The 14707-nt window shown below is 38.3% G+C and overlaps 1 protein-coding gene across 4 annotated transcripts in view; it reads left to right on the forward strand.

The window, feature by feature from the left end:
- The window catches only part of FRY (FRY microtubule binding protein), a 448961-nt gene that overhangs the window by 244320 nt on the left and 189934 nt on the right, over window positions 1–14707 (forward strand). For all 4 annotated transcript variants that reach the window (XM_055096587.2, XM_055096586.2, XM_034936539.3 and 1 more), the window contains one exon: window positions 10091–10144. In XM_055096587.2, the coding sequence (XP_054952562.1) occupies window positions 10091–10144 (54 nt within the window). The remainder of the gene's footprint in view (window positions 1–10090; window positions 10145–14707) is intronic.

Genomic DNA, 14707 nt, shown 5'->3' on the forward strand with positions numbered 1-14707 from the left:
TTCAAACTCAGGTCTCTCAGATTTCAAAGCCCACACCCTTAACTGCTACATCCACTGTTGTAATAATTAAAAGACTTTAAAATAGCATCTTAAGCAAGGTTAGTGATATATTTAACTAATTGAATAATCTCATATTAACTCCAATAGCATTGCTGGGTTAAACACATTCATTGAAATCTCTCTAAATGCCCAGATGTCACCACAACGCAGTATATCCATGTAACAAAACTGCACTTCTACCCCTTAAATGTAAACACATTTTTAAAAAAGAAATATCTCTGAGGGCAGTAATACTTTGGATCTTTCTAGATTAGTGAAATCTTACCTGTGTGGAGCACACTTGAAATTTTGGAAGGCCACTAAAAAGTTAGAAGTAGAAAGTTATTTGTATTAAATGACCCCTTGTATAATACCTCAAATAAAACACGTCTTGATATATCAGACTCCCTCTAGACTTCTAAGTGACTGTGGCCTGTCTGTCTGGCCATCTTTCTTTCCTCCTAAAGATTACAAAGATGTATGATATGAAAAGATTGTGAAGTGAAGATGTAATTAGTGTACACCAAAATTGTTTGAAAATTAAGGTAGAGGGCGATGGCTTTCCTCTGCCCTTCTTAGTTAGATGTGGACACAAGGAGTGTTTAAAGTCTGTATTTTTTTAAGCTGAGAGTAGGGAAGATTGGAACTCCTCAGGGTGTGAGAAGCACAAACAGCTGTATTCCTATGGAAATACTGAAACTCCTGCAGAATTCTTCAGCGCAGGAGAAAATTCCCCTTGCGTGGGTTGGGACAGCAGTAGTCTCTGATTCAGAGGGAGAAAACTCAAAGAGAAACCCAGAGTGCGAACTGAGGACTACATCTTACTTCTCACGCAGCAGGTGAGGTATCTCTGAGATTTGGCCACCCAAATCCAGTCTGCAAATGGGGAGAAATGAACAGTGGTCCGTTTTATAGCTCCACCAGGAAAAGATCAAAAAAATTGGAGAATTGCTATTAGAATAAGTTTTGAGAGTATCTTATGTCATCTTTAAAAACGAGACATTGTAAGATTTTAACAGTGATGATAAGTGATGCATCACGACCTCCTGTTTTTAGTTTTTGTTGTTTGTTTTTTCTAAAGAATTTAAAACATAAACATATGCAAACAGAATAGCACAATGAACCTAATGGTCATCTTCAACAATTATCAACTCATAGCCAATTCGTTACACACTCCCTGAACCTTCCCCTGATATTACTTGAAGTGAATACTAGAAACAAAATCATCTCATCTCTAAGCATTTCCATATGTATCTCTAAAAAAATTCTTCTCTAAACAAAACTGCAATACTATTACTACATCTAAAAAACTTACAACAATCCCTTAACATCATCAAATCTCCCATGTGTTCAAACTGCCAATTGTATCATGAATGTCATATTTTCTTTTAACAAAATATTTGAGTCAGGATCCAAATAAGGTCCACACATTGCAGTAGACTTTTAAAGAAATCAACAGACTCCCCCTCCATTTCTCTTTTTTTTACCCTCTCAAAACTTATTTATTGAGGAAACGTCTTTCTTTCCCGCTCTTTCCTTCAGTCTGGATGTGGCTGATTACATCTTTTTGGCGTAATGTAATATATTCCTCTAACCCCTGTATTTCCTAAAAATTGGAAATTAGATAGAAAGGCCTGGTTAGATTCAGGTTTGAGCTTGTTGTTTGTTTGTTTAGTCAAGACTATTTCATACTGCTTTCTTCCATCAGAAGGGACGTAATGTCTGGGTTTCACTTTTTTTGTGCTGTGAGCAGCCACTGATGTTCAGCGCCAAGTCTCAGTATTTTGGGTTTTCCCAGGGCCCCAGGTCCTCATTTGTTCACTGTCACTCAGTGAGCTGGGGCATCTGGTCAGACCTAAGGTCTTCAGCTTTAGCCAGCTAAGAACTTTCAGGGACCCATCACCCCAAAGTTATGCTTTTTCAGAATGATTTTGTGAAAATAAACATATTCAATTCAATTCATGAAACTTCAGTACATAAATAAAATTGTACCAAAATATAGAACAAAGACAAATTTTTAAAGTATATGAAGTCTTTCTATTCTTACTTGAAGTATACTGTTCTTACTTGATGAATGGCATCATTATTTTGAGCTTCCTTTGCCATAATCTGTTTCCACTTGTTGGTTAAATACCTATTGTGTATTCTGTGCTAATTTTGCTTTACTACTTATTTAATGCTCTTTAAAAACCAGGATATCTGAATGTGAAGATCTTGGATTTCATGCAACTGGTGTGCTGCAGTAGAACTGCAAGCAGAAGCATACCTCTACAGTTCTCTTTTCTTTTCTTTATTTTTTATTTTTATTTTTTGTGGGTACATAGTAGGTGTATATATTTATAGGGTACATGAGATGTTTTGATATAGGCATGCAATGCATAATAATCACATCATGGAGAATGGGTGTCCATCCCCTGAAGCATTATCCTTTGTGTTACAAACAGTTCAGTTACGCTCTTTTAGTTACTTTAAAGTGCACAATTAAATTATTATTCGCTATCATCACCCTGTTGTGTTATCAAATACTAGGTCTTATTCATTCTTTCTAACTTTTTTTTTTACCCATTAACCATCCCCACCTCCCCACTAACCCCCCACTATCCTTCCCAGCCTCTAATAAACATCCTTCTACTCTATGTCTATGAGTTCAATTGTTTTAATCTTTAGATCCCACAAGTAAGTGAGAACATGCAATGTTTGTCTTTCTGTGCTTGGCTTACTTCACTTAATGACCTCCAGTTCCATCCATGTTGTTGCAAATGACAGGATCTCATTTCTTTTTTATGGCTGAATAGTACTTCATCGTGTATATGTGTCACATTTTCTTTATCCATTCATCTGTTGATGGACACTTAGGTTGCTTCTAAATCTTGGCTATTGTGCACAGAGCTGCAACAAATGTGGGAGTGCAGATATCTTTTCCAAATACTGATTTCCTCTCAGTATTTGGAAAAGATTGCTGGATCATATGGTAGCTCTATTTCTAGTTTTTTGAGAAACCTCCGAACTGTTCTCCATAGTGGTTGTACTAATTTACATTCCCACCAACCAGTGTATGAAGGTTCCCTTTTCTCCATATGCTTGCCAGCATTTGTTGTTGCCTGTCTTTTGGATATAAGCCATTTTAACTGGGTTGTGATGGTTTCTCACTGTAGTTTTGACTTGCATTTCTCTGATGATCAGTGATGTTGAGCACCTTTCATATTCATGTTTGCCATTTGTATTCTTTTAAGAAATGTCTAGTCAAGTCTTTTGCCCATTTTTTGATCAGATGATTAGGTTTTTTTCCCATAGGGTTGTTTGAAATCCGTGTATATTTTGGTTCTTAATCCATGTCAGATGCATAGTTTGCAAATATTTTCTCCTGTTCTGTGGATTGTCTCTTCACTTTGTTGATTGTTTCCTTTGCTGTATGGAAGCTTTTTTTTTTTTTTTTTTTTTGAGACGGAGTCTCACTCTGTCGCCCAGGCTGGAGTGCAGTGGCACAGTCTTGGCTCACTGACTGCAACCTCTGCCTCCTGGGTTCCAGCAATTCACTGCCTCAGCCTCCCAAGTGGCTGGGATTACAGGCATGCGCCCCCAGCCCAGCTAATTTTGTATTTTTGGTAGAGACGGGATTTCACCATGTTGGTCAGCCTGGTCTCGAACTCCTGACCTCGTGATCCACCCACCTTGGCCTCCCAAAGTGCTGAGATTATAGGCGTGAGCCACCCTGCCTGGCTGCTGTGTGGAAGCTTTTTAACTTGATGTGATCCCATTTGTTAATTTTTGCTTGGGTTGCCTGTGCTTGTGGGGTACTACTCAAGAAAATTTGCCCAGACCAATGTCCTGGAGATTTTCCCCAATGTTTTCTTGTAGTAATTTCATATTTTGAGGTCTTAGATTTACAAGTCTCTTTTCTGAAGCAGGCCTGAGACTTACGGATCTTTCCCTTGTATTCAGATGGCTCTCTTCTGAGCTGGAGCAAGTTTGCCTCTATCCTTTCCTCTCTTTTTATCTCTCTATCCTTCCTCCCCTCTTTTCTTTCTTCCTCCATCCTTCCTTTCTTCCCTTTCTTTTATTCCCTCTTTCCTTCCTTCCATCTTTCTTCCTTCCTTTTTTCCTCCCCTCCCTCCTTCCTGTCTTTATTTCTTCACTCATCCTTTCTTTCTTCCCTCTTTCTTATATTCTTTCCCTTTCTCCCTTTCTTCCTTTCATCTTTTGTTCTCTTTATTTTTTAGCCACTATGGTATTCTGTCCCCTAGGTGTACTCTTAAGCCTCATCTCACTGATAAAATCTATGTTGATGCAAAGATAATCTTGGTAATGTTAAAATGTGAACCTGATTCTCTGTTCGCAAAGCTATCTTTCCAAATGCATACAGTTGTAGTCAGCCATTTAACACACCCTGATAACTTCCAACTGTGTACTAGGGGTTTGGAGGAGACAGACAAGTTACAACATGGTGGGAATGCTAACAAGAATAGGTGCAAATAAAGTACTGTGTGACAACTAACAGGTGACTCTGCTAGGGAAAACTGGGGAGGGGCTTCATCTGGGAAATGACATTTAAGCTGAGTCTTCAAAGAATATGATTAAGACAGTATATTTGTGTGCAGATGCAGTGGCACGCCTGTAATCCTAGCAGTTTGGGAGGCCCAGGTGGGCGGATCACCTGAGGTCAGGGGTTCGAGACCAGCCAGGCCAACATGGCAAAACCCCGTCTCTACTAAAAATACAAAAATTAGCCAGGCATGGTGGCACGTGCCTGTGATCCCATCTACTCCAGAGCCTGAGGCTGAGGCTGAGGCAGGAGAATCTCTTGAATGCAGGAGGCAGAGGCGGCAGTGAGCTGAGATCATGCCACTGCCATTCAGCCTGGGTGACAGAGCAAGACTCTGTCTCAAAAAAAAAAAAAAGATAGTATATTTGTGTAAAAATAGTTAAGGAAAACTTAGCATGTTATTTTATTGAGGCATTGACCCCAAGTTCTTAGCTAATGGACTTTTGACTTTTATGTATAGCAACAACTTATATATATATCAACTTTGCTTATTGGAGAAAGTGAGCCTGACAATATGTTGTTTCCTTCATATGTATGCAAAAATGTGTAAGTGTAAAATACCATGTTTATCAGCTTCCCATCTAATTTGTAGTGGGACAAAAATAACTTTTAGGTAGGTATGGGGAGCTTTGGGATGTGGGTGGACACAGTCACCTTTCTTTCCCCGCTGTGGCAGGATCTTCTTTTAGGTAGTAGTGAAAGAGGATTGCCTTCTGTGCTCCCACTATGTGAACTCCTGAGTTGTTGTAGGGGTCTACAGACCCACAGGTGTGCTGAGTTATCATTTGTCTGAGTTTTAAGGTCTCCCATATAGATGTATTCCCATGTTTCTAGTATGTATAAAAGAGGTATTATTGCTACTCTAGTACAGAACCTTTTTTTCCTTTTTTTTTTTTTTTTTTTTTTTGAGATGGAGTCTTGCTCTGTGGCCCCAGGCTGGAGTGCAGTGGCATGATCTTGGCTCACTGCAACCTCCACCTCCTGGTTCAAGCGATTCTCCCACCTCAGCCTCCCTAGTAGCTGGGATTACAGGTGCCCGCCACCACACCCAGCTAGTTTGTGTGTTTTTAGTAAAGACAGGGTTTCACCATGTTGGCCAGGCTGGTCTTGAACTCCCAACATCAGGTGATCCGCCCACCTCGGCCTCCCAAAGTGCTGGGATTATAGCCGTAAGCCACCGTGCCCGGCCCAGAACCATTTAAAAGTATCATTGGAGCTGTAGTATTAGCTCTCTGTCATTGTGTATAGTTTTAAACAATAGATTCTAAAATAAAATTACTATCTTATATGTTTGGAGTGTGTGTGTGTGTGTGTGTGTGTGTTGGTTAAGAAGTTTTTGAACATTTCTGGAACTAAAAGGAATCTTCATAAAATAGATAATGATGATGTTTGAACAACATTTGAATGTACTTAGTGCCACTGATTTCTACACTTTAAAGTGCTAAATCTTCTGCTATGTATATTTTACCACAATAAAAAGTATTTTTAAAAAAATTTAAAACTTAAAACAAGACATATACACAGAAAATAAAGGGATTTTCATATTTGAAGAAACTGGACACCACTGTCCTAGAACTTCTATTAATTTGGCAAATGCGTAGCCAGCACCAAGCGAAATGCGCATGGTGGTCTCACCTACAAGCCTGAGGTTTCATCAGGAGCCTTACAAATTCCAACTACTCTGTCTCCATTGCAAAATATACAGGTTCAAAATGTGTATTCATCTAAAATACAGAGAATACTGTGTTTTTATGGGTAAACAAACATTTTCTGTTCAAAGTATACTATTTAGATATAATGAATAAATACTATATGTATTCATCAATCAACAGTGTCTGAAGGTTCGCAGCGTGTCACATGCCACATGTCAGGTGGAATGCTGCATGTCAGGCAAGCCATGCTCTGTCCTGTGACTTTAAGTGTTGAAAGAAACAGAGTTCTCTGCATTTCTGGGGCCTGCCACCTAGCAGGGATGGTGCTCGGTGCCTCACTCATGAATGTGTAATTGCACAAGATGATGACTGTGATGTGACTTTACTCCATGGTAAGGTCAGTGAAAGGACAAATACATGAGGCTTTCCAGGCATGTACAGGGAGAGACACCAGGTGTTAGGGGATGGCTCAGAGAAGGGCTTCCCTGAAGAAGTGATAGTTCAGCTGACGTTTGAATAATGAACAAGTAGAGACAACACTCATAAGAGGAAATTAACCACATTTCCCCTCTCAGACTCGACTCTTCTCCCCAGTAGCGGGTATCGTGTGTTCTTCAGTGTTCCACCCCGGCATGTAGCATTTGACACATTGTGAACCCTCAGTCACTGTTGAGTGATGAATAAACATATAGTATCTATTCATTATATCTAGATAGTATACTTTGAACAGAAAATGTTACCCATAAGAACACAGTATTCTCTGTATTTTACATGAATACACATTTTGAACCTGTATATTTTGCAATGGAGACAGAGTAGTTGATTTGTAAGGCTCTTGGTGAAACCTCAGACTTGCAGGATAAGACCATCATGTGCGTTTCTTCAAGAACAAAGACAGTTGGGGCAGGGGTGGGGCTTGTATATGCCTTAGGTAAAGATCATCTTTGTGAGTGGAGGAGAGGATTGGAGAAATGATTAGACCCACAGTGAGAGGGTCTATTTGAGCAGGTACATATAAATGGAGTCTTGCTAGGGAACCTGCATTGGCCAAAGTAAAACTTAATATTTTTTGATATATAACTTTTGCATTGTTTCCAATCCTAAACCAAATTTTGGATCAGAATGAACTTCCATAACAAAGACATATATATATATGTATATATATGTATATATATACAGGTTCAAAATGTGTATTCATCTAAAATACAGAGATATATGTATATACACACACACATACATACACACACTAACACACACACACACAAATAAGGATAAGTAACATAAAATGCTCTGCTGGAGGCTTAAAAAGCAATACTGCGTGAGTTGAGTCATTTTGGAAAGGGTGAATTAGCAATATATATTATTCTATAATTAAAAATTCAAGTTGTCCGAGTTTTAAAAAGCTCTCTGAAAGAGCACAAAGAAATACAATTTTGAAAACGTATAATACAGTCAGCATAAAACCTCTATTTCCTTTGTGTGAATGAACATTTCCCATGTAATTAATTTACTTACAATAGATACTTCAAATCCTTCTACCAGATATGTAACAATTTCTTTCTGAAATGCATTGAAAACAGAAAACTATTCATGATGAATATTTTCCTCAGAAATTTCGGTCTGGAAAACTGAGGTCTTGCTTTGAGTTACATTTTTTGGAGTTCTCAAAATGTCAATAATGTCTGAATTAAACTCTTTGAATTGAAAAAAATGCTCTGCTGGAAGATCAGTTAAGGCTTCCTAATGTAAACAAAGATGCAATAATTAAGGTGAATTGTTTCTGTAGTAGACTCTTGTTACTACTGATATTATTTTTGCAGAGAACTAGATGTGGTGCAAGAAAAATCACATGCCCCAAATTCACCAGTTACACCTAGTAAATGTATGATTGGTAGGTTCTCCCTCAGTACCAGTCTAATAAATAAACCTTACTTTGCTTCTAAATCTAGGGACTTGGAATAGTGAATTGCTTTCAACTTTTATTTTTATTTTATTTTATTTATTTTTATTTTTTAAGATGGAGTCTTGCTCTGTCACCAGGCTGGAGTGCCCTGGAGCAATCTTGGGTTCAAGTAATTCTCCTGCCTCAGCCTCCCGAGTAGCTGGGATTACGGGCACACACCACCTTGCCCAGCTAATTTTTGTATTTTTAGTAGAGACAGGATTTCACCGTGTTGACCAGGATGGTCTCCATCTCTTGACCTCGTGTTCTGCCCGCCTCAGCCTCCCAAAGTGCTGGGATTACAGACGTGAGCCAATGCGCCTGGCCTCAACTTTTTATTATCTGTCAAGTCCCAAGATAAATATTAAATTTTTCAAATAAATTTTACAGTTTTTATTATGTTGTTGCTATTGAAGACATAGGACCACTTATGGCATCAGATTCTTTTTATAAAATTGGCAAATAAAAAGTTTATTTATGGTGTTACAACATGATGTTTTGATATATGTATAATGAGTAAACCAAGCTAATTAACATTTCTATCACATTACGTAAATTTTTTTTGTGATGAGAACATTTAGAAATCTACTTTCTCAGCAGTTTTCAAGTATTCAATGTGTCTTAGTCCATTCAGGCTGCTGTAACAAATTACTATAAAATAGATGGCTTATCAACAATAGACATCTATTGCTCAGAGTTTTGGATACCCAGAAGTCCAAGATCAAAGCACAGGGATATTTGGTTGCTGGTGAGTTCCCCCTTTCTTTATAGATGGTGCCTTCCCGCTGCATCTTCACATGGCAGAAGGGGAGAACAAGCTCCCTAGGGCCTCTTACTGATCCCACTCAGGAGGGTTCTGCCCTCACAATTTAATCTCCTCCCAAAGGCCCCACCTCTTGACACCATCACCTTGAAGGTTTCAGCGTATGAATTTTGGGGGGATACATTGAGGCCATAGCACAATACATTATTAACTGCAGTCACCATGCTATACAGTAGCTCTCCAGAACTTATTCTTCCTATCTAAATGAAACTCTGTACTCTTTGATCAACATCTTCCATTTCCTCTCATTCCTCTCTCACCAGCCCCTGGTAACTACCATTCTAGTCTCTGCTTCCATGAATTTGACTTTTTTTGATTTCAGGTTTATGTGAGATTCTGCAGTATTTGTCTTTCTGTGCCTGGCTTATACACTCAGCGTAATAATAATACTCCAGGTTCGTCCATGTTGTCAAAAATAACAGGATTTCCTTCTTTTTTAAGGCTAAATCGTCTTCCATTGTATATATATGTAGCACATTTTCTTTATCCATTCATCCACTGATGGATACTTAGACTGACTCTATATTTTGGTTATTGTGAATAATGCTGCAGTTAACATGAGCATGCAGATATCTTTCAAGATACTGATTTTATTTTCTTTGGATACATACCCAGAAGCTGAATTGCTGGATCATATGGTAGCTCTATTTTTAATTTTTTCAAAATCCTCCATACTTTTTTCCACAGTGGCTCCACTAATTTACATTCCCACTAACAATATACAAGAGTTCTCTTTTCTCTGCATGTTTGCCAACATTTATTATCTTTTGTCTTTTTGATAAAAGTCCTTATGACAGGTATGAGGTGATATCTCATTGTAGTTTTGAGTTTCCCTAAGTATCAGATTCTTAATGTTTTGGTCAAAGAGACATGTATTAAGATGAATAGCAAGAGTCGTGGCAGTAATGATCAAACATAACTACTATGGTTACAATACCTAAGGGAGAATACCTCACTCATTTAAAAATTGGCGCCTCCTCATTCCATAATGAGAAAAATGAGTGAGAAAAAATGGAACAATAATGGCATTTCTTTTATACTATTTAAGAGACTCTAATAATTATTCTTGCATATATTCTTTTTCTTTCTAGGAAAAGCCATTGACAAAATCTCTGCAACGTGGAGAAGACCCCCAATTTGATCAGGTATGTGATACATATGTTATATACTAGTTTTCCTTTATTTCAGCATTCACGCAAGGCAAGGCCTGCATGCTCACTATTGTTGTACGGATGAACATCCTCAAAAAGGATATGGGTATGTGGTCTTAAGAACTGTACCCTGCCGTTTTCATGGTTGTGGTTTATAGCTGTTCAGTAAATGTCTATTGGTTAGAATCAAAAAGAACTGGAAAGTATTGGGATAATATGAGTAGGTCTTCAATTGATTATTTCCTAAATCTTTACATATCAGAATTAAAGAAACCAAGAAAAGAGAGTTTAAAGGAAATTCCATGCCTTTAAAAACTTGAGATTCTTCTAAATGAATGATACTATGTGATGATCAGATCTCTGCACTAGAGCTTATTCTTGTTTTCATGCAACATTTTTTTGAAGGCCTACTATTTGCTTGACGCTGTGCTAGGTACTGGTGATACAAAATCTAAGATAAGTTTTAGGTCTTCAAGAATTCAGAGTCTTGTGAGAAAGATACTACCTCAAAATAAGTATAAAACAGTATAGGATCTTAGATTCTAATAGAGAAAATAATACATGAACAAAATGATTTAAGACAGAATAAATACAAGGTAAGTCCTTTGAAAATAGGTTAGCACTAGTAAAGAACATTCAACTCTAAACAGTAGGTAATAAACATATGAAATCAGGATCTGATAGATTCTGGTTCAGTAACCAGGAAGGCCCTAGGCATGTTTAAAAATGATGGATAACAGGACATCCAAGGAGGCTGGAGGTATGTTTATGAAGTTTCCTAAACTTTTGCAGTTAATGACAAAAAGGACATTATGTTCTTCAAAAACCTCAGTTGGTGCCAACGTCAGATACAAAATACTGCTAGATATTCCCTGGCTTGTGCTAGTACGGTGTTTTTATGGTCTAATGAAAACCACACAGTGTATACACTTTCTGTTGGGCTTTGAAACTGCCTTTAATATGAAATCCAGAGGAAGTCTCCCTGGCTGTACAAATTTAGACTTGTATGATCCAGAAACACCATGACTGTACAGACAAAATCCTTTGTTTTCTATTTTATGAGCTGTTCTGTGCAGGAGACCTCACAGGTTTATGCTCACAGCCAGCCCTGCAAGGGTGGCGTGGCTCTGGGCTAGGTCTATTGCCAGCCAAGCTAGCCATTTTCCAGAATGCTGGTGAAATGGAAGATGGGCCTCATCTCTTTGTGCCATGACACTATCTTCTCTTGTCACATTGTCCATTGTTGTTGTCACCTGGCAGGTGCCGAGGTGGTCAGAGACCCTTGGTGAATACGGTATATGATATTTGGGGTTACCATTTTGGAAATGTGGCAAGTTGTGGCTTTTTAAGAATAAATATCATTCTCAGCAAACTATCACAAGGACAAAAAACCAAACACCGCATGTTCTCACTCATAGGTGGGAATTGAACAGTGAGAACACATGGACACAGGAAGGGGAACATCACACACCAGGGCCTGTTGTCGGGTGGAGGGAAGGGGGAGGGATAGCATTAGGAGATATACCTAATGTTAAATGACGAGTTAATGGGTGCAGCACACCAACATGGCACATGTGTATATATGTAACAAACCTGCACGTTGTGCACATGTACTCTAAAACTTAAAGTATAATAAGAAAAAAAAAAGAATAAATAGTGCTAGGCGCAGTGACTCACATCTGTAATTCCAGCACTTTGAGAGGCCGAGGCAGGTGGATCTCCTGAGCCCAAGAGTTCGAGACCAGACTGGGAAACATGGCGAAACCTTGCTGCTATCAAAAATACAAAAGAATTAGCCAGGCATAGTGGCACATGCCTGTGGTCCCAGCTATTCAGGATGCTGAGGTGGGAGGATCACTTGAGGAGGTGGAGGTTGCAGTTGAGCCGAGTTCACGCCACTGCACTCAAACCTGGGTAACAGTGAGACCCCATCTCGAAAAAAAAAAGTAAATACTTATCACCTGTCTTTTATTAGCTTTCCGCTCTATTTTATATTCTTTGTCTCTTTATCTTATTAAATTATCACTGTCCTTTCTTCAAAAACATTTTTCTCCAGCTTAATATACCTCTCTTTATCCTCGGAGAAAATCGTTCTAAATTTTAACTTTGCAGATCATAGTAATCCCAAATAACTAGGCTTAAACACAATTTCTTATTTGTTACTCAGCTTTCTATTTCTGAATCTCAGTATTGTGGAAAAGACATGACCTTTGGAATTAGACAAACCTGGGTTTAAATCCCACCTTTGTCACTTAATTAGCTATATCACTTTTAACTTTGCGTCTCCAAGTGTTGTCCATGGATCTGTGTCATCAGCATCACCTGGGAGCTTGCTAGAAATGCAGACTGTCAGCCTGGCCCCAGAACTGCTGCACCCGCCACCTAACAAAACTCCCAGGTGACTCACATGCACATTAATGCTTGAGAAGCCCTGCCCTGTAACATATCTCTATGTATTAAAGACACTTTAAGTGTGAATCAATAGTAAGATGGTCACTAAGAACTTTCAAATAGGTCACATAGGATTGTCCTCTGATCATTACATCATAAACTCACAAATGAACTGTGAGAGAGGACAAGCCACAAAATCTAGTCCAGTTTTAAAGTGATAGCAAGACTTTCAGGCCTGATATGGTTTGGCTGTGTCCCCACCCAAATCTCTCCTCGAATTGTAGCTCCCATAATTCCCACGTGTCATGGGAGGGACCCAGTGAGAGGTAATCAAATCATGGGGGGCCAGTCTTCCCCATGCTATTCTCGTGATAGTGAATAAATCTCATGAGATTTGATGGTTTTATAAAGAAGAGTTCCCCTGCATATGCTCTCTCTTGCCTGCTGCCATTGTAAGACGTGACTTTGCTCCTCATTCACCCCTGTGCCATGATTGTGCGGCCTCCCAGCCATGCAGAACCGTGAGCCAATTAAACTTCTTTCCTTTATAAATTACCCAGTTTCTGGTATGTCTTTATTACCAGTGTGAGAACAGACTAATGTAAAGCCATAGAGAAACTTGACTAAAGTTGGTCCACCTGTAGATTCAGTGGGGAAAAAGTTGGCAAAGCATAATAGCTTTTGAAGGTGCTTACTGTGGTTCAAATGTGTACCCTCCAAAATTCAGCTGCTGTTAATGCGATAGTATCAAGAGGTAGGGCCTTTAAGTGGTAATTTTCCCATGAGGGCCCCTCCCTTGTGAATGGGATTAGGTGCTCTTATAAAAGGTCTTGACAGAGGGAGCTCCTCTCTTTTGGTCCTTTCTCCATGTGAGGACACAGTGTTCAAGGAGCCATCTTGGAAGTAGAGACCGAACCTTCACCAGACACTGAACCTGCTGGTGACTTGATCTTGGACTTCCCAGCCTCCAGAACTGTGATGAGTACATTTTTGTTCTTTATCAATTACCAATCTCAGCAGCACTAAAACAGTGCTCATCTGCTGTTTCAACCAACAAACTATAAGAATTTCAGTTCCAATGGTAAGGCCATGAATATAGCAAGGTCTCTTAGTCCTTTGGCATTAAACATTCAAATTATATAATTTTATTCCAAACAGTAGGATTTTAATCTGGGTTGCCACAGAAGTCTGTCTATGGGAAAAGAATATGCTGGAGATGCCACCTTGAGTGGTTCAGACTCCATTGCTATAATTGTAGGAGTAGTTGTAATAGTAGAGATAGCATTTATTTAGTACTTATATGTGATAGGTACTATGCTAAGTGCATCCTTTGAACAACATACAGTTGGTTCCTGTTTAAATGATATTTGTATCAAGTTCTTTCTTCTAAATGTCACTGGCATGAACAACAGGGTATATAGAGCTGGGTATCTACTGTTTCACTGCCTAATCCTAATGGCCCTTTTTACTCCTCTACCTAACCAGCCCATGATTCATTTTCTTCTTGCTAGAAATAGAAGCAAAAAAAATTCATGTAATACTTTATAGTTTACCCAGCCCCTTCTCATATTATCTCACCTGACATCACTCAGTCCTTCCGGCAACTCCAAGAAGGTATTATCTCTATATTAAATATAATATAGTAATATTAAATATAATATTAAATTATACTAACATTAAATATAATATATTAATATTATGTTAAGTTAAATTATATTAACATTAAATATACTATTGTATTAATATTAATATACTATTATGTTAATATTAAGTATATCTATAGGATATATAACATTATATTTACTATGATATTATATTTAATATAGAGATGATAATAATGGTGAGTCTCAGAAGTTTCCCAATATTATATGACTAAAACCTGAAGGAGCCAAGACTGTAATTTATTGTTTCTGACAATACAGCCTGTACTTTTTACTCCATAATCTTTGTTTCTAAAAACTAGGTTGATGAGAGTTCAGAGGGAAGTTTTCAGCAGGTAAAGGATCTAAAATCTTTTATCAGTTACGATTAGCTTTGGCTAAAAATGGCAAATAAAGTAAAATCTTCTTGAGCAAGATTATTTTTTCTTTCTTATGTATGGCTTACATTCTCAAGGCTCAGTATGGCTGCTAGAGCTTGGCCATTGCATCTGTATTCCAGGCAGCC

Source organism: Pan paniscus, chromosome 14, assembly GCF_029289425.2.
Source record: "Pan paniscus chromosome 14, NHGRI_mPanPan1-v2.0_pri, whole genome shotgun sequence".
NCBI lineage: Eukaryota > Metazoa > Chordata > Mammalia > Primates > Hominidae > Pan > Pan paniscus.